Source organism: Phyllostomus discolor, chromosome 6 (genome assembly GCF_004126475.2).
Source record: "Phyllostomus discolor isolate MPI-MPIP mPhyDis1 chromosome 6, mPhyDis1.pri.v3, whole genome shotgun sequence".
Taxonomy (NCBI): domain Eukaryota; kingdom Metazoa; phylum Chordata; class Mammalia; order Chiroptera; family Phyllostomidae; genus Phyllostomus; species Phyllostomus discolor.
In genome coordinates this window covers 70,891,177-70,913,013 of record NC_040908.2, presented here as the reverse complement: position 1 = coordinate 70,913,013, position 21,837 = coordinate 70,891,177, and the positions used below count along the sequence as shown (strand labels likewise).

Here is a 21,837-nt window from a genome sequence, read left to right as displayed (position 1 = left end):
AACATCCAAAGTTCTCAGTATATATTTCACTTATGATTCATTCAATAAATGTTTATTGAGTACCTACTAAGTGCAAGCCCTTACTGTGTACGCCAGTGATGAGATGTGAGATAAGAAGCAAATGTATGGCCCCTGATACCAGGCAAGGCAGTTGGTTGGTTTCCCTCAGCTTTGTTCTCGTCAACAATAAGCACCAAATAAAAATGTTAATGATTAAAACCCCATGATCTTTGAGGGGAAAACTCTCATTATCCTGAACTTAAAAATTTATGATCACTATATAATACAGATAATACTGCAGCAGAAGTAAACTTCAGCCTATGAACTCAAAAGTGTAACAAATAGATTTTTTTTCCTGTAACTGAGCTGTATTTCTACTTTAAGGCCCCCCTTGGCAGCAATAAGAATAATCTTATCAATGGAGGCCTGCCTCCTTCCTTTGGGCTGTGTCTAGAATAGGGAGTTTCTGAAGTGTGAAGGTGAGGATAAGTAGAAGATGACAGATCTTTGCATCACTGGTCCCCATAAGGATTCTAAGATGCTCTTCGTCCACCCTGGTGTTGGTTTTCAGTCTTGTTCCTCCAATCACGGTAACTGGCATGGCTTGAGGGTCTGTGGCTTCCTTGCTCTGCAATCTGGCAGTAAACTTGGTAAGTTGGCCCTGCTGCCTAGACATATTTGAAACATCATCTCAGAATTTGTTAGAAATGCCAGTTCTCCCCCACCCCAAGTTCCTACCTCAGAAACACTGATTAAAACAGTCAGCAGACTATAATACTCTGAGGCTGCACTCTCCAAGGCTCTACCCAGAATGGAGTGGGGGCAGGCATTCCCAGTCTCCCCTTCCTTTGGAGAGGGGGTGGGGGTTTTGGTATTACAATCTCATTCTACTTCTTCCTGTCTGAAATCTAATTTTTTCTGCCTCAGATGCCATTCCCTCTACCCTGATATTTTAGCATCAGAGATGCCCAGAATTATCTGAATGGATTTAGTTTTAAGCACGGAAGTACTTTTAGTTTTAACCTGGGAAGTTCTAAGAGAAAACCAAAGCACGGGTCTTATCTGCCACGAAACATTTTTGCTGGTAAAGAGCTTGGGGTTTCAAGCTAGGTGACTGGTCCAGAAAACCACAGCAAGAAACTCTAACTATTTTCAGACTCTTAACCTCAAGTTCGTTTTTTCCCCCCACCTCCACCACCATCCTGCCACTTCTGTCCTTTAATAAGTCAATAGGCTACAACAAATCTCCAGGTAAAGGCAACAGTGGAGGCACTGTTCATACTTTAGCTCCCATCTCACAATATTATGAGGTGGTGTTGTTTTCCATTCACAGGTGAGGAAGCTAAAGCAGGTTTGTAACAGTGGGGAACAGTAACTCACTCCACCATTCTTTTGACACTGTTTCTGTAGATGCCGACACTAATATACAGCTTGTAAATAGATAGCATATTTGTATAAGAGTCCTAGGACCTAACTTCAAAAGATACAGATTCCAAACTTCAAGCATCCTAGCTCTGGGAGATTTGCTGACTTTCATCCATGGAGCCAGGATGACTAAACCAAGAAGATGCACATGGGACCATCACTTACCCTATCGGAATGGACCGTGCTGGTCTGCAGAGAATTTTTCAATTCCCTCCCTTGATCTTTGTTCTGCTTCCCCTCTCCCTTGTTATAAAAATTTGTCTGCAGAGACGTGATGATGGGCTTTGAGACAATAGTCCCCATCTTCCAGGTTGCTGGCACCTAAAAATAAACCACTTTCCTCTACATAAGCACCCATCTCTCTCTGTCAAGTACTGGCTTTCAAAGCAGCAGACAGCAGGAGCTGCATTTGGTTACAGGTTGACATGAAGTATTTCTCAGTACCAGCTGCCAGTTATTAAGCACCCACTCTGTGTCGAGTGTGTTATATAATCTTCACTCCTTTGAAAATTCTTCACAGGTGTTAGCAGAGCCTTCCTTTGATAAGGCTGAGGCTGAGACTTGAGTAACTCACCCAAAGTCTCAGTGCAGCAGTATAGACCTCTGAACTGAGGTCTGACTTCCAAGGCTCCTTGCAGCTGCTTTTGTCACTAAAACAATGTATGTGCCTTTTGGTGAAGGAAATAGGGATAATACCAGCCACGTTAATTTAATTATTGTCATGAAAATCAGATTTTAGATACGGAATACCATGATGCCAATGCCACAAAGTTAATACACTTAACGCCAAATTAGGACATCCAAATACCTGCCTCAGCTCAGTTCTGAAAGTCCAGCAAGTCATTAATCTTCAGATGTGCTTCCTCAGCACTAAAATGAAAGAACAGGACTGAGTAACCTTTAAGTTTCTGCCCTGCTCTCAAATTCAACTTCTGGATAAAGCATCATATACATATATAATTAAGAAAAATTGTAAAACACCTTTCAACTTTATCTTGTCTTTTTGATTTAGTATCTCATCAAGGTTTACCTTTTGTCATCCTCCTATGTTCACATTTTTGAAGACACTACAATAATTTCCAATGAAATGATACATGATAGAAGATGCAAATCACAAGCCTTTAGGACTGCAAGTTTCAGTTATAAACAGACAAAATATTTTGGGATGTATATCTTCTCCAAAAAGATGAAAGAATAGAAAAAGATTTTCAGTAATTAGATCAAATCTACTAGATTTTTTTAAATAAAATTACTTCATTGTAGTTACAAATGCGAAGAAAATATACTTGAAAGTCAGTCTTGCTACGTCCTCAAAATTGCTACATGCCTCAGTAGCCTCATCTGAAAAGATAAGCATTCTAGAACTCTGTATTTCATTGGGCTGTTCTGAGGAATGAAATAATCTATATAAAATGCAGGTTCTGGCACACAGTAAATGTCTAACAAACATATGGACGTTGTCACCGCCATTCCGTCATTTATTTTCACACGTGAGCAGGTTCAGAGTATTAGTTTCAGGTAACTAATGCCTGAGTGCCTACAACGTGCTAGGGACCGGGAATTAAAGTCCGGGGCCTTACAGAAAATTAAAGGAGGATTAGGAAGCAAACGATGAACAGGTTAAACAAAGAAAACGTAGCCAGTTTCAGAGGTGACAAACCCGCGTAACTATGTCGGTATTCCCTGCGTCTTGCTCCCGAGACTGTTCTCAGAAGCCCTTTTGGACGTCACAGGAAGCGCGACCAGTCGTCGCCAGTCCCGTGAACTATGCTTTCTCCGCTATTCCTGCCAGGCGTGAAATGCCACCAGTTTACTCGACTTAAACCCTTTCCTTTCTTCCAGCCGAGGAAGTGTGCCAGGAGAGCCAGCCCAGCCAACCCCTAGGCGTGCGTGGAGGAGCGCACACGCGGCTCACCTAGTGTGACGACACAATTGAGTCCTCGCCCAAAAGTCACTTCCGGAACGCTTCCTTCGCAGAGCTTTGTGGGTAGCCGCCGGGGTTTCCTGGCGACGACGATGGCGGGGGAGGTGGGCGGCCGCAGCTGCACGAATTCGGAGTTGCTGCTGCACCCGGAGCTGCTGTCCCAGGAGTTCCTTCTCCTCACGCTGGAGCAGGTCGGGCCGCCTGGGCGGGTGGGTCTGGTTGGAAGAGGTGCTTGGGTCGGAGTCACTCCACGTCTCTCCTAGAGGCAGACACACCCGCCGCCGACGCTCCTCCCGCCGGGTTTGTGTGACGGGTCCTCCCGACTGACCTAGTCCCCCCACGCCCCCATCCGGAAAAGAGACGTCCGTAGCTTATCAGGAATTCCTGGGAATTAGGGTCATCTTTTTGGGTTGTGGATGGCTCGCAAAGAGGAGTCTAGGAGATCCCAGTCTAGCGGCCTGCATGTAAGCAAGGGCCTGAGGAAGAGAGGGACTGGGGAAGAATCCAAGAAGAACGGAAATGAAGGGTAGTCAGCGGGAACTGTTAGGGCTGCAAAGCATCGGAGAAATCCTCCATTTTGTACACTCTCACCTTGATTAAAGATGAGGAAACTGAGTCCCAGAGAGGTGAAGTGCCTTAGTTAAGGCCACACCATCGGTAAATGCGGTAACTGATGTGGCCCGGAGGAGAATTCTGGGTTCCGGGCTCTCAGTGTAGCGTTTGCACTTTTTCAGCTAATGTGGTCTCTGATAGTAGATGAAATAGAAGACAAAAACTGATAAATTTTGTTTAAAGTGGTAGAGAATTACTGAACGTTTCCTTGGGGTTTTATGTAGCACGTTTTGGTTTTCTTGTGTTTTCCTTTAACTACTGTACTCTAATTTTATCAAGCTCCACTGCTAAGTCGTTTATTTTAGTATGTCAGTTACCTTTCACTTGTGTTTCTCAAACTTTTTAGGTACATCAGAGTCACCCAGGGCTTCTTAAAACACATATTGCTGGGCTCCATCCCCAGACTGTACCATTCATTAGGTCTGGGGTGTGTCCTGAAAATCTGCATTTTTAACAAGTTCTTACTGCTAGTTCAGGTACCACAGTTTGAGCACCTCTGCCCTTGAGCAGTGCTTCCCAAACTAACCTGCCAATGAATTCTTTGGGAACGTTGTCTAAGAGAACCTCCAGGGTTTCCATATATCTCTGAGTGAGTACAGGGTGAAAATTGATAATACAGGATCATCTAGTATAAGAGAGAAACGTCGTAAAATTTGTGCTTTTCAGTTTTGAAAGGGGAAAAAAGGAGTGGGGGGAGTTTAGCAGACAACATAGGTTGTTTTCTCAGTTCAGGTAAACACAAAGGTTTCCAAGCCTCTGAGAACTGCAGTTGTGGACCCATGATCTTATTTCCATCCTCATTTTCCTTAATAAATAAATCCAAACTCTGTATCCATAGCCAGTCCTCTGCCTCATACTGTAGTTTTCCATAATGTTGAGAACAGAGTGGAAAATGAGGGAGAATGAGTTGATTTAGATGGGGAGAGCCAGGCAATGACTGGAAGCTACTGAAGCCAAGAAGGGCAGGTTTTAATGAAATACTGTTATCAGTACCATCAAGTGTGAGGCGACTGCAGTTTCCGTGTGCAGGGCCATTTGAAATCTTGGTATTTGTCTTCAATTTAAGAAGTGGTATTAAAGATACATGGGAAATAGTATACAAGGTGAGGCCTCCCATCCCTAGTCTGATTGTGGTAGTAGCACTGATAACATTTTTTGACAGACTGTAGTCATCATTGTTCGTTTTCTTTGTCCAGTTTTCCCAGGCAGTCACCCAATTTTCAGTTCCATTCATAGACTAGGATGATGCCAGTGCTCTTATTGCCTGGTATGTTGGCTGAACGCTTGTGGAGGCAGTCCTTGTCACACTGACCATTGTCTTTATGATGAGGCCGAACCTAATATTTACAGAGCTTAATCCATTTATAATAATACTACCTTTTCAGTGTTATATAGGACCTTAAGCATGTGCTAATTGTGACAATGGTTTTATAATTTGTTATTTAGGCAGCAGTGTTTTGCCCTGTTAGGTAGGTATTTGATTAGTTGTTAAGGATGTTGTTTTGAAATTACTTTTGTTTCCTTTTCCACAGAAGAACATAGCTGTTGAAAATGACATAAGAATAAACAAAGATAATCTTACTGACCTTTATGTTCAGCATGCAATACCATTGCCTCAGAGAGATTTGCCAAAGAATAGATGGGGGAAAATGATGGAAAAGAAAAGAGAACAACATGAGCTAAAAAATGAGACTAAAAGGTACTTATCAGTGTTTCTTGTTTTTATCTTCTATAATGAAATAATTTTGTTTTTATTTTTCTCCCCCAGGTAAATTTAGGTTAAAAAAATTTCATTTATTCAACAACTATTTATTGGGCACCAGGTACTGTATGTATACCATGAATAAAACTGACAAAAATCCCTGCTCGTATTTTAATTGGAAAAAAACATAATATAAAAGTTAACTAAAGTGTATGGTATGTTACATGGTGACAGATGCTAAGGAGAAAAGAAAGCAGTGAGAGTGATTATTATTTTAGGTAAAGTGGCCAGGAACAACCTCACTGAGAAATGTCACTTCAGTAGAGAGACCTAGAAAGTAGAGAGCAAGCCACTGTAGCATTCCATGCAGAATATAAGAATTGGGGTCAGGAGTATGCTCATCATACCACCAACAACAAAGAGCCCACCAGGGCTACAGTGGGGAGACCCAAAGGGAGAGTAGGAGGAAGAGGTTAATTAAGGGTAAAAGGAGATTGTCAGATCATGTAGAGCTTTGTAAGTCATTGTGAGAACTTTGGTTTTACTGTTGAAATGAGTAGACACTGGAGGATTTTGAGCAGAATGATGACACCATCTGATGTACATTTTAACAACATCATGCTGGCTGCTGTGCTGAGAAGTGATTTAAGGTGAGGGAGGGGAACAGGGAAACCAATTACAGTAATCCAAACAGTAGTTGGTGGTGACTTTGACTGAGGTAGTAGTGGACTTGGTAAGAAGTGGTTGGGGTTTGGGTGTATTTTAGAGGTAGAGCTAACAACATATGCTGAATTGTGAGGAAAATAATGGAGTTAAGTAAAACTCTAAGGCCTTTGAATAATATAAAAATGAAGACACTCATTTATAGCTTCAGGGATACTTTAAAATTTTTTAATTCAGAAAATTGCTCATAAAACAATAAGCAAATGAATTTCCCCTTTAAAGTTACACTTGACTGATCAGTGTGGTTGGTTGGTTAATGAGGAAAAAGTATGCAGAGACCTTTATGTTGGTTAGTGATTTCTTTTCCTGGGTCTCTTTTATTGCAAGTGGTGCTGTAGATTAATTACTGAATTTCCTTTTAGAGCCTTCTGTTTGTAAGGTACTGCCCTCTGCAGTGTGCTAGAGACAGTGGAAGAAGATGGAGTGAAGGAGAAAGCTAATTCTGAGATGGTTCCTGGTTTTAATCTCTAGTTACAAAGAAGGAAGGGAAACTCTTGATTGGTAGGGAGATTATTCCCCAAGGAGTAGAGTAGTTGAAGAATGCAACATGTATGCTCAGAGTCTTTTGGAAAGTAAATAAATGTACAGTCTCACTTTTGAACACTGATGCGGACCCCACAGTCCAAGTCATTATGGATGAAATATGAGATAGATTCACACGGACTGCCGAGTCCTGTGGAGAAAAAGGGACAGCATAGCTTTTCCCTCTCAAGGGGAGCAAAAGCCTTGGCCCTTGCTCCAATGAGCTTTTAGTTATTGTCTTACTAGGCATGTTACAAGAAGATCCTACTAACTATGCACAGGCTTGCTTTAGGTGGTTACCTTATGCAGAAAACAAAGGAGAGGATGCTGGTAATCACATCATGGGAGAGAGATATTTGCAAATGAAAAGGCAAAACCAGTTAAACTCATCTTTGGAAGGTTTAGCATGGTTTTTAGGAAGTTGCTTTGCTGTAAATGTCCTCAATTCAGGGTGAGGGAGTTTTAGCAAAAAGCAAGACTCATGGCAGCCTAGGTAACATTGCAGGCCTGATTCCCCACGGGAAAACCTATCTGTGGCCGTGGGTTCTGTGCATCTGTGAGTGCGAGCTGGGCCCACACCATGTAGAGCGGCCTCCCACAGAACACATTCAGTTCAGATTGAGCATTATTTTAGCTTGATGGTTGCATGATGGTACAGTGTTCATTTCATAAATCTATGGATTATGCTGTGCGTATCATTAATTTACTTACGAAAGTATTTTCCTTTTTTATCTACACATTCAGGTACATTGTCCTAAGCAGAGCTTTTAATTCTGTTATACTTGACTTAATATAACAATCCCTTTTATTAGGTCTCTCAGTGTCATTTTGGAAAGGATCTTTGGCTCTATTCTTAAAAATCACAACTCAATTCTTATATCAGCATTGAAGCTGGAAGGATCTAAGAGATCATCAGGTGTTGTTGAATTGCTCATTATTTTATCTCTGAAGGAACTGAGCTCTGGAGAAATGCTGTGACATAGCACACAGAGCTAGGACCAGATCTTTATTCAAACTCGAATGTACCTCTTGAATCTTAAGATTGAACTCGCACACACCGATGCGTCCTACTCACAGTCTTTCTGTTTCCCTTTTGCAATGGCAGTGCGTGTATAGTGAGCTTACTTTTCTTCTACCAAATGATTGTAAGTGGTGACCCAAGAATTGGTGAGTTTAGCCAGTCACCTGGCATCTGGTTAAAAGGCAGATTCTGAATTTTTTACAAGGTCCCAAGGTGCTGCTAGTGCTGCTGGTCTCTGGACCACACTTGGAGTAGAAAGGCTGGAGAACTCCTTTTGAGTTCTTCTGACATATTTGATTAAAAGGTTTTTATCATAAATCTTTTGTTCGACTTGAGGTATAATGAGTAATGAACAAATGAATGCTTTTATTATGTTTACGATTAAGAGTAGAAATTAGATTTTCTGAAGCTAGATCTGAAGACTTGCTAAATTTTAAAATTAAAATTTTACAAATGTTAGTTTAAAAAATGCCAGTCTAATTAAAAAATGGGCAGAGGACCTAAACAGACACCTCTCCCTAGAAGACATACAAACGGCTCTCAAATAAATGAAAAGAGGCTCGACTTCACTTAATTTGTGTTAAGGAAATGCAAATCAAAACCATGAGATACCACCTCACACCTGTTAGAATGGCTATTATCAACAAGACAGGTAATAACAAGTGTTGAAGAGGTTGTGAAGAAAAAGGATCCCTCATTCACTGCTGGTGGGAATGTAAACTGGTGCAGCCACTATGGAAAACAGTATGGCAGTTTTTCAAAAATACTAAAAATAGAGTTACCATATGACCCAGCAATCCCTCTTCTAGGTATCTACCTAAAAAACTTGACAGCATTTATTCACAAAGATATATACACACCTGTGTTAATTGCAGCATTATTCATGGTAGCCAAGACATGGAGACAACCAAAGTGCCCTTTGATAAGGGATTGGATAAAGATGATGTACATATATGCTAAGGAATACTACTCAGCCATAAGAAAAGATGAAATACTGCCATTTGTGACAACTTGGATGGATCTTGAGAATATCATTCTAACGAAATAAGTCAGGCAGAAAAAGCTAAGAATTATATGATATCACTCATATGGGATATAAAGCTGAAACTCAGAGACACAAGCAGACAAACAGTATGGTGACTACCTGAGAGAAGTGGGTAGGGGGTCAAATACATGGTGATGAGGGATGGTTTGACTTAGGGTGGTAGGAGTATACAGACCAGGTGTCATTGTGATGTACGCTTCAAACCTATATGACCTTGTTAAACGGTGTCACCTCAATTAATTTGGGGTGTTTTTTTTTTAAGGAAAACGTTTTGGTTTCAGAGACCTTACTGAATAGAGTAGAATGCTCTGTATCATTGTATATAGACTGCCACTATGGTAGTCTTGTTATAGTTTTATTTTTTAATAAGCATCTGTCAGTGCTGCAGGCCTTATACTAAATTCTGGGGGTTACGTATTAAACAGAAGTTGTCATGATCTGTATCTTCCCGTGGCCTTTGTGGACCGCAGCAGGTGTCATTAAGTCTTTATGTACGTGGGAAGGACAGCAGACTTGGGAGGAACAGTGAATACACTGTGGAGGTCAGAGAGCAGCTTGAGGGGAATGGGTGGCTTCCAGAGCCTGATTCTGGAATCACAGGCTAGCAAGGTCTCAGTCAGTCTTGGAATAATTTTGTAATTTATTATGCTTTCTAAGTAATAATATGTGATCAAAATAGCCTCATCAGTAAGATGGTGATTTTTAAAAAATATTTTTTTTTTAGTTTCTAGGAAATTCTGTTTTAAATTCTAGGGTTAGTTGGTAGATTGGTGTTTTAAAAATAATGTTCTTGTGCATACAGTAAAGCTATCTTTAAATTTCACCTCAATAAGTAAAGCACTAGAAAATTATTAGATTCCTTTATCAATAAGTTTTTTGGTCATTGTTTTAACTTTATATTTTAGTAACTGCTTTGGCATTCCAGATGGTATTTTTCACTGTGTCTCTTTGATTTCAGGAGTAGTGCTATAGATGTGTTAAAGAAAAGACCCCTCATTGTGTTTGATGGAAGTTCAACAAGTACAAGCATAAAAGTGAAAAAGACAGACAATGGAGATAATGATCGACTCAAGGCACCCCCTCAGGCAAACTTTACCAGTAATGCCTTTCGAAAATTATCAAATTCCTCTTCAAGTGTTTCACCCCTAATCTTGTCTTCCAATTTGCCTATGAACAATAAAACGGAACACAATAATAATGACACTAAACAGAACCATGACTTAACCCACAGGAAAAGTCCTTTGGGCCCTGTGAGGTTGCCGCCTTTTTCCCCAGTGGGGACTACTCCTGTGAAGTTAAAGAGAGCTGCACCTAGAGAAGAAGCCGAGGCCATGGTGAGTGTGGGGTGGTTTTCATGCTACTCCTAGAGATGGGAGTGATATCTCTGGGCAGTTAGCTGTGCTACAAACTGTTCTTTAATCCTTACATGGTATGTCTTATTTTTACATCTCATTTTTTCTGTGTTTGAATCCTGAAATATTGAAATCCATGATGATAAACTAATGCTCTTTTAAAAGTACAGGGTTTTTTTTCCTGCTTAAAATGTATAGAGAGAGAAAAAGTCTCTTAGGCACTCAAACTAGATTTTTCTCATTTGTATTTTTTCAGTATCTTAGAACTAAAATACATATTCTTTCTTTAGCAAGACTCAGCGTGTTTAGTAAAATTTGTGCAGGATCACACATTTAAGTGGCATTGTAAAGCTTGGTATTTGTTTTGCGCTTTCTTAGAACCACACTGGGGTCTTTAGGATTTACCACTTACCTCCCCTGCCTCTGAAATATTTCTACCTTAGAGGTATAGAGGATGTTTAGGGGAATCTACTGTGTTGTGTTCTACTATGTTAAGCATTTGGATGCTTGGATTTTACGTGCTGGCAAATTTGATATAGTTAAATGTTTAGAATTTAATTGAGACTATATAAACATCTAGCAGTTTTATAAACTATTCCTTGTCTAAGTCCTTTCAGACTGCTACAACAAAAAGTACCACTGTCTGGATGGCTCAAACAACAAACATTTATTTTCTATACTCCTGGAGCCTGGGAAGTCCAAAGTCAAAGCAGTGGCAGATTCAGTGTATGGTGAGGACTTGCTTCCTAGTTCTTAGCTGTCTCTCACTGTGTCCTCACCTGGCAGAAGGAGCCAGGGAACCCTCTGGGGGCTGTTTTATTAGAGCACTAATCCCATTCATGAGGGCTTCACCCACAGGATCTAATCACCCCAAAGGCAGATTGCTTATTAACCCAGAAACCCTGGACAAGTTTTAAAAAATTATCTAAGCTTCTGTTTTTCTCATCTGTGAAATAGGATAAACTATAGTGTCTACATCCTAGGATTGCTGAAAGGATTTAAAGGATATAAGAACTTAGGGTTGGTCTGATACACAGTAGCTTTCTTTTTCCAGGATCTAATATTTTAGAATGTTTGAACTACCCTGAGGTTTGATCCCTTTGACATACAATAGGAAGATAACAAAGCCAAAGTATATACTACAGGAATGTGGTATATATTTATATAATCTCATTTTTAGATGTTTATATAATCTCAATTGAATGTTTGATCCCCTCAAAAGTAGAATGTTGAAACCTAACCCCCAATGTGATATTTGGAGGTGGTGATTAGACCACAGCTAGAAAAATGTTAGCTAATCTCCTAAAATCTCCCTACCTGATGGCAGCAGAGATCTACCATTTGTATATTATTATTCAACCTTGGTGATTTAAAATGTTCACTTCAGTTATTCTCTGACCTTTTTGTAAATATAAGCTGATTTCTGTTCATGTCTTTTCAGAATAACCTGAAGCCCCCAGAAGCAAAAAGGAAGATACAACACGTTACATGGCCATGAAGAAAAATTTCCAAAAATGTAAATATAACTGTAACTGTAATTTTCAAACAAATTCTCATATATTGACAGTATTTGAAGAGATCTTTGTTGTTTTTTTTTGAAGTTTTCTTAAGAGTTTTAAAATTAGGTTCAGAAAAATAGTCTTTCCTTTCCCTCTCTCCTTGCCTGCCTTCCTTCTTTAAAAAAAAAAAAAAAAAAGAAAGAAATTTGCCTTTTATTCCCTGATTAGGAAATAATTTTTTTAAAGATTTTATTTATGTATTTTTAGAGAAATGGAGGGACAAAGAGAGGGAGAGAAACATCAGCATGTGGTTGTTTCTCCCACGCTCCCACCTGGGGACCTGGCCCACAACCCAGGCATGTGCCATGACTGGGCATCAAACCAGTAACCCTTTGGTTTGCAGGCCAGCACTCAATCCACTGAGCCACACCAGCCAGGGCAGGAAAGAATTTCTTTGTAAATGAGTGACTTAATATAAATCATTCATATTGAGTCAAATTAGTAAGCTTACAAGTCTGGTATAAAGCATCTGATGAATTTTAGGAATTATTCTCATTAGTCTGTTTCAATGTTTGGAAAACTTTGAGATTTTTTAAAAGCTCAAATATTTCAGAAGTTAACAACTTTTGTTTCCTTTCCCAAGCAAAGGAATATAACAGTTCATCACAGCATTTTAGTAAGTACTGCCAAATTCATCCTCGAGATTCACCAACAAAGGCATATTTGTAGTGTTTCCAATAAACTACTCAGAATATACAAATAAAACTGCTGTTCTTTAAGTGCTTGCTATTGCTCCTTTCCTTAAAGCCAGGACAGAATTGATTTCTTATGGGCTGACTAATCACAGTCACCCTAGATCCATGCTTAGAACATTCTTGTCATGTAGCAGCCCTGCCTCCTCCTCTTCATAAGCAGTGAGCTCACACTGAATTCACGCATCTCTCCCTCCTAGGATCTCAATGAGGCTGACTTTAAAAATCTTCAGGTGTAGCAATCATGTTAGAGGTCGTACCTGTTGGCAGAAAGTTTAGTGAACAGGAGGAAGGGAGTAGAATTGTAGAATTTAAGAGAGCCCAGGAAGTATGGCATTGAAGGGGGAAAATTCAATGTGATCCAGAATAGGCAAGGAGAGGGGGAGGAGAAGGTACTGCAGTCAGAAGTCAGTGCAGTGACAGTAGAGAAGTGTGGGCCACCGGTTGGTGGGGGTCCTTGCTGGTGTAACATGGACAACTTTCCAGGGCTGTCAGACATACCTAGTAAGGTTTTGTGATGTGTTAAAGTGGTATTCCAACTGTGTACTTGAAGTCATTGGGAAAATAGGGTTAAACCTTCTATTTGTGAATTGTAGTGTCCACTTTTCTGCTGTGTGTTTCTAACCAAGTGCAAGAATACTTAATACTTTTTCCTTTGGGGTTTATCTTTTTAATACTTTTTGAGCAGTCTCATTTCTATTTATATTTGTTAAAACAAGCATTTTAGTTCAGCTATTGAATAGCCTTACAAAAAATTAATTCAGCCTGGCAGGTAGTATAAAATTTTAACTGCAGTTTTCCGTCATTCTGCCTTTATCTAGACTCTAAGTCTGTACACATAAAAACAAAATGGATACATACTAAGTGTTACATAGATTGCTAAAGTTACGGTAAATTGTTAAACACAGTTATCTGCAGGGCTGATTTACGTAATGTTGTTGAAGGACAAGTGTATTCCTGTATATAACTATGTGAAGGGAAATTTTGAAAAGTGTAGATTTTAGGATAGAGTGACAAATTATATTTTATATTCAGTTGTCCCTTTTGCTTTCATCTGCTTTTCTCTTAGTTAAGAGAGAATTGACTCTTTGACAGTTTTAAGTCAGTAGAAACTTATTTTTAGTTACTCAAAATTAATTTTTAATTTGTATATTTAACTTACAAAGTAGGTTGGTGATAACAGCTGAACTGTATAACATTGTTGCTTCAAATTGAAGTTTATATTATGAACATTCAGAATCAATGCTCATACAGCAGCATATTCTTGAGCTATTTTGAGTTTGAAATGTAAAGAACTAAACAATATACTATATATTACATATACCAACATCCTAGAGCACTGTGCCTCTCAAGGTGCAGAGAAACAGCTTGTCTTCAGTGTCTTTCTCCACATACTGAATGAAGCCTGCTGAATGATGGGGATCTGAAGCAGAAGTGTTGGGAGCTCATATATGGAAGTGTTGCTTTGGTGAGCTTTGAAGTTGAGGAGGACTTGATTTGAATGGCTAACAACTTCAAAATCCTTTTTACTTACTAACATGGGTTACTACTGTTGCTCTTGATTCATTATTCCAATAAACCCTGTTTTCCTTATTACTGGGGTAGGAATGTGAATGGCACTCATCCGTGAGTGGCTTCTGAGGTGCAATTACAAGCACTTTATCACTTCCTGCCGTTGGCAGGCGGTTTTTTTTCTTCCCTTCCCTCTTTGTCCCTTGTTTTCCTTTTTCTTGTCCTCCTTTCCCATATTTTCACATGCTTTGCTTTCATCTCCTTCCTCCTACAGATCCTAAGCTTCAAGCTTAGGTTTGTGCAAGTCATAGTTTGGTTCTGCTCATTCACTGGGGGTAAAGATAGGCTGACCCCCAGTCCTCTTACATTTGAGGGATCATAGACTGCTTGCTGCATGAGTTCTGGAGAGTCTCAAAGCTGTGCAGCACCAAGGCACGAAATTGCTTCCCAATGGCTACAAAGGCTGTGCAGTTTTACAAAATAGCTTTGTTAATGTAGACAAGTACCCAGGCACTTTGGAAAGTTGCTCCAACTACTACTATGAGCCCGTAATATTTTTGCTAGTATTAGAGTTCTTTAGAATTGTAATTATTATTTGAAATAACATTTTGGTTGACTTAAGTTTCAGAGATGATACTAAACCTAATGGAAAGACTCATTAAATAGCAATGACCTTTTAAAACTTACATTAAGTGAAACTGCCAGTAGATTAAATAACATGTATGTAAGAGCTTCCTCTATTCACTACTGTGCAACTTCAGTGATTTTTAGAGGCTACAAAATGGTCGAAATGTTTTTAAGTGTGCTCTTTTATTAAATGCTTGTGCAGGTTTTGTAATTCAGTACAGAAAGTTTAACCTTGTAATGTACACTTTTTTTGTATGTGAAAAGTCTTTTAAGTAGCCGTATCCTTATTTAAATAAACTGAATAAAATTATTGAGTTGGTCTGGCATTCGTAAAGAAAAAATAAAATGGAAAAATACTCTGTAATGACTTGATCTCTTTTTATGTGAGTAAACTATATTGAAAGATGTCATTTTTTTACAGTAAAACCTTCTGTGCCTGGATTGATTGTGCTCAGGTGTGGTTCCAATAGTCCATCCAGTCTTGGGGCCTCTGCTTTAGAGGGGAGCTTGGCCAGAGTAACCTGGTGTTCAGGACCCCCTGGGGGGGGCACATTGACACATTGACTGCCACTACGCTTGAAGGGGTGGAAACATGTCCCTGAACCTCAACCCTTGTAAGCTTTCCTAACTGGTGAGAAACCAGAGATTCAGTTGAGGGCTTATTTGTGTTTGGGTGATCTTGAGAGTTCATTTCTAGGCTGGTATCTTAATGTTGGATAGTGAAGCTCTAAATTAACTAACTTGGAAAAGCCTCAGGTAAGCTCTACCTTGAACTTAAAAAATAGATCCTTGATTTTTTTGTCTAGACAGAAGAGACGGAAAAAAATCTTATTTCCATTTAGGTATTTACTAAAGTGTTTTTGTACTAACTGAAGTGCTCTGCTCTGTCAGTTGTTATAATACTTGGTTGTCTTCTATATTGTGGTAGGAGAAAATGAAGGTGTGAATTAAGATCCTGCTCCTAAAGAGAAGACAGGCAAGTGAACAATGAATAATGGATGATTGTAATGAGAGAAAGAAAATCAAGCCTAATCATGGAATAGGGATGGGGAAGGTAGGATGAGAAACTACTTTAAATGTAATGGTTGGGAAAGACTTCTTTGAAAATTTTAAGGAGCAACAGCTATAGAAAGCTTTTAGGAAACGCATCCTACATGTGGTAGATGGTGATCAAACAAGTGCTTCTGCTGTCACTCTTGGACACCTGCTGCAGACATGAGAAGAAAAAGCTTGCTAGAAAAATACGTCCCAGCTGACAACATCCACCCCAGTCTAGCTGTAGGTGACCAACTGCATGCAAGTCCAGGGCAGACCAGCCCAGATGGCTGACTCACAGAATCATCATGACAGAATAGGGGTTGTATTAAGCTACTAAGTGTTGGGGATGATTTGCTACTCAGCACTAGATAACAGACATCAGACTAGACAGTGAAGTGAAAACCCTCTTTTAATAGGTTTTTAGAACAGAAAGACTTGGTGGGACTCAAAACATGAAACTAAATGGGGAAAGTAGTATAAAATAAAGCCAAAGGTAGGCAGAAGCCAGATTATGGAGAATCTTAGGTAAGCCATGTTAGGGACTTTGTATTTGGTTCCAAGAGAAATGGGAAGCTGTCAGCAGTATTCAGACTTAATAAAGCATTCAGTTGAATCAAAAGAGAGAAATGACTAGTTAATTAAGTGTGTAATAGCACTAAACATTTTTTACCTCTAGTAAAATTAAGTAGGTGTCTTGTTTTTTAGCCTTTGGCTAAGTAGTTTGAACTAAAATATTTTTCATTTTATTTTTCTATTATAAATTATTTATATTTCTTTGACTAATAATTATACCTTAGGAGACTGGAAAATATAAGTCATGATGAAAGATAGTTTTATAACTATAAAAACACCAAAACAAGTTAAGCAATCTGTTATATTTATTCTGCCCTGCTACATAATTTTCAAAAATAAACTTTTAAAATATAAACCTATATTTAGGTTTGTAGAAATACTACCAAGGTGGTGTAGAGTTTCCTTACACTGCACACCCAGTTTTCCCCATTACTAATTTCTATTAATATGATACCTTTGTTGAAATGAATCAATACTGATATGTTATTGTTATAGAAAGTCTATAACTTTATTCAGCTTTTCTTAGTTTTTACCTAAGGTCCTTTTTCTGTTCCAGAATACCACCTTACCTTGTCTTCATAATAATTCAGTGGACTCATTTGGACTGTGACATTTTCTCAGACTTTTCTTAAATTTCTTATAATCTTAACAGTTTTGGAGCATTTTGGTTAGTTTTTTTGTAGAGTGACCCTCAACTACTTTCCATCACCCTATCCCGGAAGTGTTCTCTACTATAGAGATACCCTTCCTCTGTGCTCTTAAAACATATCTCAATAAAACACACCCCACTATAAAAAAGACAAAAGCACCGAAGAGTTGACAGACAAAAATCTAGGGACCACAAGAACTGAGCACAGTAGGCCATGTTGTTTGATGTGCTATTGAACACAATGTGTTGTGAAGGAGAAAAGACAGCCCCACAACCCACAAGATAGGAAACCTAGTAGCCATGACTCCAAAGAGCACCTGTATCACATGAAGTAGGTGAATTAGAAGTAAACCTGCCTTGCTGAGTGGAGGGAAGAGCAAAAGAAAAGAAAACAGGAAAATATAAAGGAAGAATAGGAAAGGGAAAGAAGGGACAAAGTTGGGTGGAAGCTGGAAGCAATGAAGCAGGCCCTCATACAGATTTTACACCCTCCAGGATGGCAAACGGAACACAGGAGGTGACCTGGAAGTAGTGTTAGCCTGGTGGTGCTCCAGGCCAATGGCAGAAGCAATGGAACTCCTCTCTGCAGGAAGACATGGCTCTGAAGCCTCGGGAAATGCCCACCGATAATTTTATAAAGGCAGCGACTAGCACAAGTCAGAATTACCTAGGCATACAGGAAACAATACCAAGTATGAGATTCAGCAGAAACATCAGGTGTGAGAGACTGACACCCAAAGCTTTCATGTATTAGAATAATCAAGTAAAGATCAAGCAAGTTTGCTTGCCATGTTTAAGGAAAAAAAGACCAGCTTTACAGTAACTGTCCAGTATAGGAAACCATAAGAAGTGTAACACATTTTTATTTTTATTGACATAAAATACTGTAGAATTTAAAATAGACAACTCAGTGAATTTACATATGTACGTGAATGTGTGTGTGTGTGTGTGTGTGTTGTCATCACTACCCAGATTGTAACACAGCAAGGTTGGCAAACTTGGTAGATAAATGGGCATGACTTTTTTTCCAATACAGCTGTCTAAAGGAAAGCAGACAGTGGGCAGGATGTAGCCCAAGAGACAGTTTGCTAACCCTAGTACAGAGCATGCCCAGCATTCTAGACAGTTCCCTCCTGTCCCTTCTGACACAGAGAAGTAACCAGTATTCTGACTTCCCTCTCCATAGTAGAGTATTACCTGCTAACATTTGTTCACTTTATGTTTTATTTCACAGTTTAATAAAAGTTCTTGTTCATAAAATGGCTTATCATAGCACTGTGTTATTTATATCCAGAGCATCTGTTTAATGTCATGATTCCCAGCTGGTCGAGGAAAGGGTGGCACTGGGGTGGAGGCCCAGGCAGGCTTTGTGTGTCTACATCCAGACTCCCCTGAGGTGGGTGAGGGGTTGCCAATCTCAGTTCATTACTTTCAGGAATTTTCCCTTTATTTTTGGCTTTTCAGCATTTTGATATGTCTGGGTACAGAAATCTGCATTTTTCCTTGTTTGAGTTTGTGAAGTTGCTTGGATAATGTTTTTCATAAAATTTAGGCAAGTTTTCAGCCATTAACTCTTAAAACATTTGTTTTGTCCCTTTTCTCTCTTCTGGTATTCCCATTTTGTATATGTTGGTACATTTAATGTTGGCTCACATTTCTTTGAGGCTCTGATCATTTCTAATTCTGTTTTTGTTTTTCAGATTTTATGATCTTTACTGATCTGCCTGCAGGTTCACTGATTTTTCTTATTATATGTTCCATTCATTCTTTAAACATGGTTTCCTTTATGTCTTTGAACATGCTTATAATATATGTTCAGCCACGTCAGAGGTTCTGCTTAAGCACTTTGAGCTAATAAGACTTCTGATCTTTGCCAGTGATCTTATGGCTTGGAGAATGCTTTCAAGTCTGCTCCATGTCCACTCCTATTGCTCCTGCGTGGGTGCAACCCAGTCCATGCCTGTTAAGTCTTCTGGATGCCCCAGGGATAAGTGGGATCCCATGAGGGCTCTTGTTAGCTCTTTCTTCCGTTTTTCTGTTAAACTACTGACTAGTCTGCCATTTAGCTTTTTACTACTAGTATCATGGAGCTACCAGCCCCCTCTTAATTACTTGCCGCCAACTGTTGTTTTTGACAAGTTGGGTAATTGAAAGTTGGGTTCATCTAGTGCAGGGGTGTCAAACTCACTTCACTGGGGGCCACATCAGCCTCATGGTTGCCTTCAAAGGGCAGAATGTAATTTTAGGACTGTATAAATGTAACTACTCCTTATAAGTTAAGTGAGAGTTCGGCACTACCGCCAGGTAGAAACAAAGTGCCGGGTCGGATAAAACAAGGTGGAAGGCCGGATTCGGCCCATGGGCCGTATGTTTGACACCTGTGGTCTAGTGCATCTGGTTTTAATAAGGAACAAGTAAGATGTTCCATGATGTAATTTGGAAAGTTTCCACTTCATTTCTTTTTGGAATTATGCCATTTGTATTTTGAAAAGCACATCTGCAATAATGCTTTCACTTTGGTATTATGAAGTAGAAGATGGCAAAACAGCTAAAAAAGGCAAAGCCTCCAGCTAATTGTAACTCTGGGAGGCCTGTCTCAGACCTGATCAAACATTTCTCACAGTGGTAGCACTCAGCTTAAGAAACTTGAGGTGTGCCTGATTGGCGTGGATGGAACTTGATTTCCACCAGGTTTTTCTGTTGCATAGCACATCATTTTACAATACTGTATTATCTTAGAAAATTAAGGACCAAAGTTTAATATTGTTACTATTCCAAAAAGAGAAACATGCAATGCCCTATCTCATAAATTGGTTCAGTGCTTGCAATTGTATAGTCTGCTTTCAAAGATGATTTTGCAGACTTCTGCCAAACTAGGAGCTCAGAGTGTTATCTTTATAGCAGTTATTCTGTCTTTTTTTCTCTTTTTTACTTTCTTTTCAGAAACACTTACTGAAAGGCTTCCAGTATGCCCCAAGTTGCTCAGGTGTTGAGAATATACTGATGAACAAGATGTCACCTCTGGCCTCAAGGAGCTTGTGTCCTTTTGCAGTCCTGCACTTTATGGAAGAGAAGGCAGGTCAGTGCGAGATCCATGACTATGGGAAAGCTCCGAGCTCTGTCTGGTGACTCCAACATTGCCTTCATTGTCACCAGCCTGTATGCTGGAGCTTCTGCAAATGGATCAAGTGCAGACTGTTGAATTCCAAGAGAGAGAGAGTTTGGGAAAGGGGAACAAAGAAAAGATAGCAAGGAAGAGGTCATAGTGCTGACCAAAGCTTTTAAATAAAAGGTGTGATGCAGTTTTGGTTAACACTGACCCAGCTCACGAGAATAGCATGTCAGACAGTGATCAGTAGAACATGCAATAAAGTGTTGTTTATATGTAGCACCTTAATGTTTAATCATTACTTCACACGCTGTGCCTGGATAACTTTATTATTAGCCATATAATCTTGCTGCAGGCATTACACAACAGGATGTTACATGGTCATAAATATCAGTTTTTCATTACCTTATGTAGTTTGGAAAACTTTCAAGTTTGTGACATGTTAATGCACTTAAAAATTAAATACACAGTGAAAAAAGATACATTTATATAAAGATATTCAAGAGGATTTTGTACTTGGATTTTGCTTGATTATAAAAATTCAAAACCATTTTTCCACCTAACGTTTCCATAAGGGTTTTCTCCTTCCCCAGGAATGAACTACTAATATAAAGGATTTTAACAAACGTGAGTATCATTGAGAAGCACAAGAGGAAACTCTTGGTGTGGCTGGTGGGAACCAGAACACAATGTTGCCTGGTTGAGAAAGAAAATATATAAATCTGTGTGTGTTGCAAGCAGTAATTTGTGTTGACCTCAGATGTCTTTCCCGCAGTCGGGGCACAGGATGTCATCCCTTTCTGTGAGGAAGCCTCGGCCCACCAGTGAGAGGGAACACTTCTTGCAGTTAAAGCAGTCGTTATGCCACTGCCGTTCCTCAAAGGAGATGTACTTTGTGCCGCCAAGTCCTATTAACAGAGACAAAATAACATCAAATGAAGAGGGAAAGGGGGAGCATTGCTAGTTATACTCAGCACTGGGACTGAAAAAGGAATACTGGTTTGATCCATTTCAAATTTGGATTTCTGGGTGCTGGGATCCATGTAAAAATCAGACACTATACACAGCCTTGAGGAGCTCAGAAACATCAGAAGAAGCAGATCTATAAACTGGCTCCCGAACTATATGATAATACTATAATTATAAAGAGCCCATTGCATGTGTTTCTTTTTCCCACCAGAATGAAACTCACTGAGACAGGGAGCTGATTTCTCCCATTCCTTTACCGCATGCCTCTTGTTGGCACTGTTTTGTGATTTAATGAATGAAGTGTTAAAAGGGAGGTTGAAGAGGAAAATGCTAATATTTTCTGTAATGTCCAGGAAAGACCTCACAAAAGAAATGTGTGGGTGTGGGAGCAGGGTATGGACTTTCTTGCAGAGGGGCCATCATGAGACTAGCTACAGAAGCGTGAAGTAAGGCAGTTGGAGCTGGGTAAGAGTCAGAGGTCTAGTGAGACTGGTAGAAGATGGAGCTGTTAAGAGGCAAGAGCAGCTTATGAAGATGTGTGGGCTGCAGAGACAACTATCTTAAACCTTAAAAAAAATTAGGGATGCATTTCAATTTGGGTGCTTGACTCATTTCATAGCTGCTGCTACTACTCAAATGTTTAAGGTACATTGGCCGCTTATTACAATATAGTTGTGGTTCATACTGCCACTGAGCCCTCTGAAATCAAATGAAGTCAAATTCAAGATTATCTTAGTGGTGGGATAGATTTTGATGAAATTTTGATCATGAGTTCCAATTACA

The 21,837-nt window shown here is 39.5% G+C and overlaps 2 protein-coding genes and 1 long non-coding RNA gene across 6 annotated transcripts in view; 1 reads left to right on the top strand and 2 right to left on the bottom strand.

Annotated features, from left to right (window-relative positions):
* Positions 1-237: 237 nt before the first annotated feature.
* LOC118501163 lies at positions 238-3,286 on the bottom strand. Its single transcript, XR_004903768.1, has 3 exons — positions 3,006-3,286; positions 2,234-2,295; positions 238-664 (listed from the first exon to the last, which is right to left on the bottom strand). It is a non-coding gene; the product is annotated as an uncharacterized LOC118501163 (long non-coding RNA).
* Positions 3,287-3,387: 101 nt separating this feature from the next.
* C6H2orf49 (chromosome 6 C2orf49 homolog) lies at positions 3,388-20,364 on the top strand. 3 transcript variants are annotated; one of them, XM_028515196.2, is made up of 5 exons: positions 3,388-3,540; positions 5,494-5,660; positions 9,933-10,308; positions 11,768-11,842; positions 19,920-20,364. In XM_028515196.2, the coding sequence occupies exons 1-4, from the start codon at positions 3,442-3,444 to the stop codon at positions 11,822-11,824; spliced, it is 699 nt and encodes a 232-aa protein (XP_028370997.1). In that variant the 5' UTR covers positions 3,388-3,441; the 3' UTR covers positions 11,825-11,842; positions 19,920-20,364. The 3 variants fall into 3 exon arrangements, with proteins under 3 accessions (XP_028370997.1, XP_028370996.1, XP_035884234.1); XM_028515195.2 differs by lacking the exon at positions 19,920-20,364 and having other exon boundaries at positions 11,768-15,050; XM_036028341.1 differs by lacking the exons at positions 3,388-3,540; positions 19,920-20,364 and adding an exon at positions 3,615-3,975 and having other exon boundaries at positions 11,768-11,831.
* FHL2 (four and a half LIM domains 2) overlaps positions 16,515-21,837 on the bottom strand; it is a 72,256-nt gene continuing 66,933 nt past the window's right edge. For both annotated transcript variants that reach the window (XM_036028340.1, XM_028515194.2), the window contains exon 6: positions 16,515-20,993. In XM_036028340.1, the coding sequence (XP_035884233.1) occupies positions 20,842-20,993 (152 nt within the window). In that variant the 3' untranslated portion in view covers positions 16,515-20,841. The remainder of the gene's footprint in view (positions 20,994-21,837) is intronic.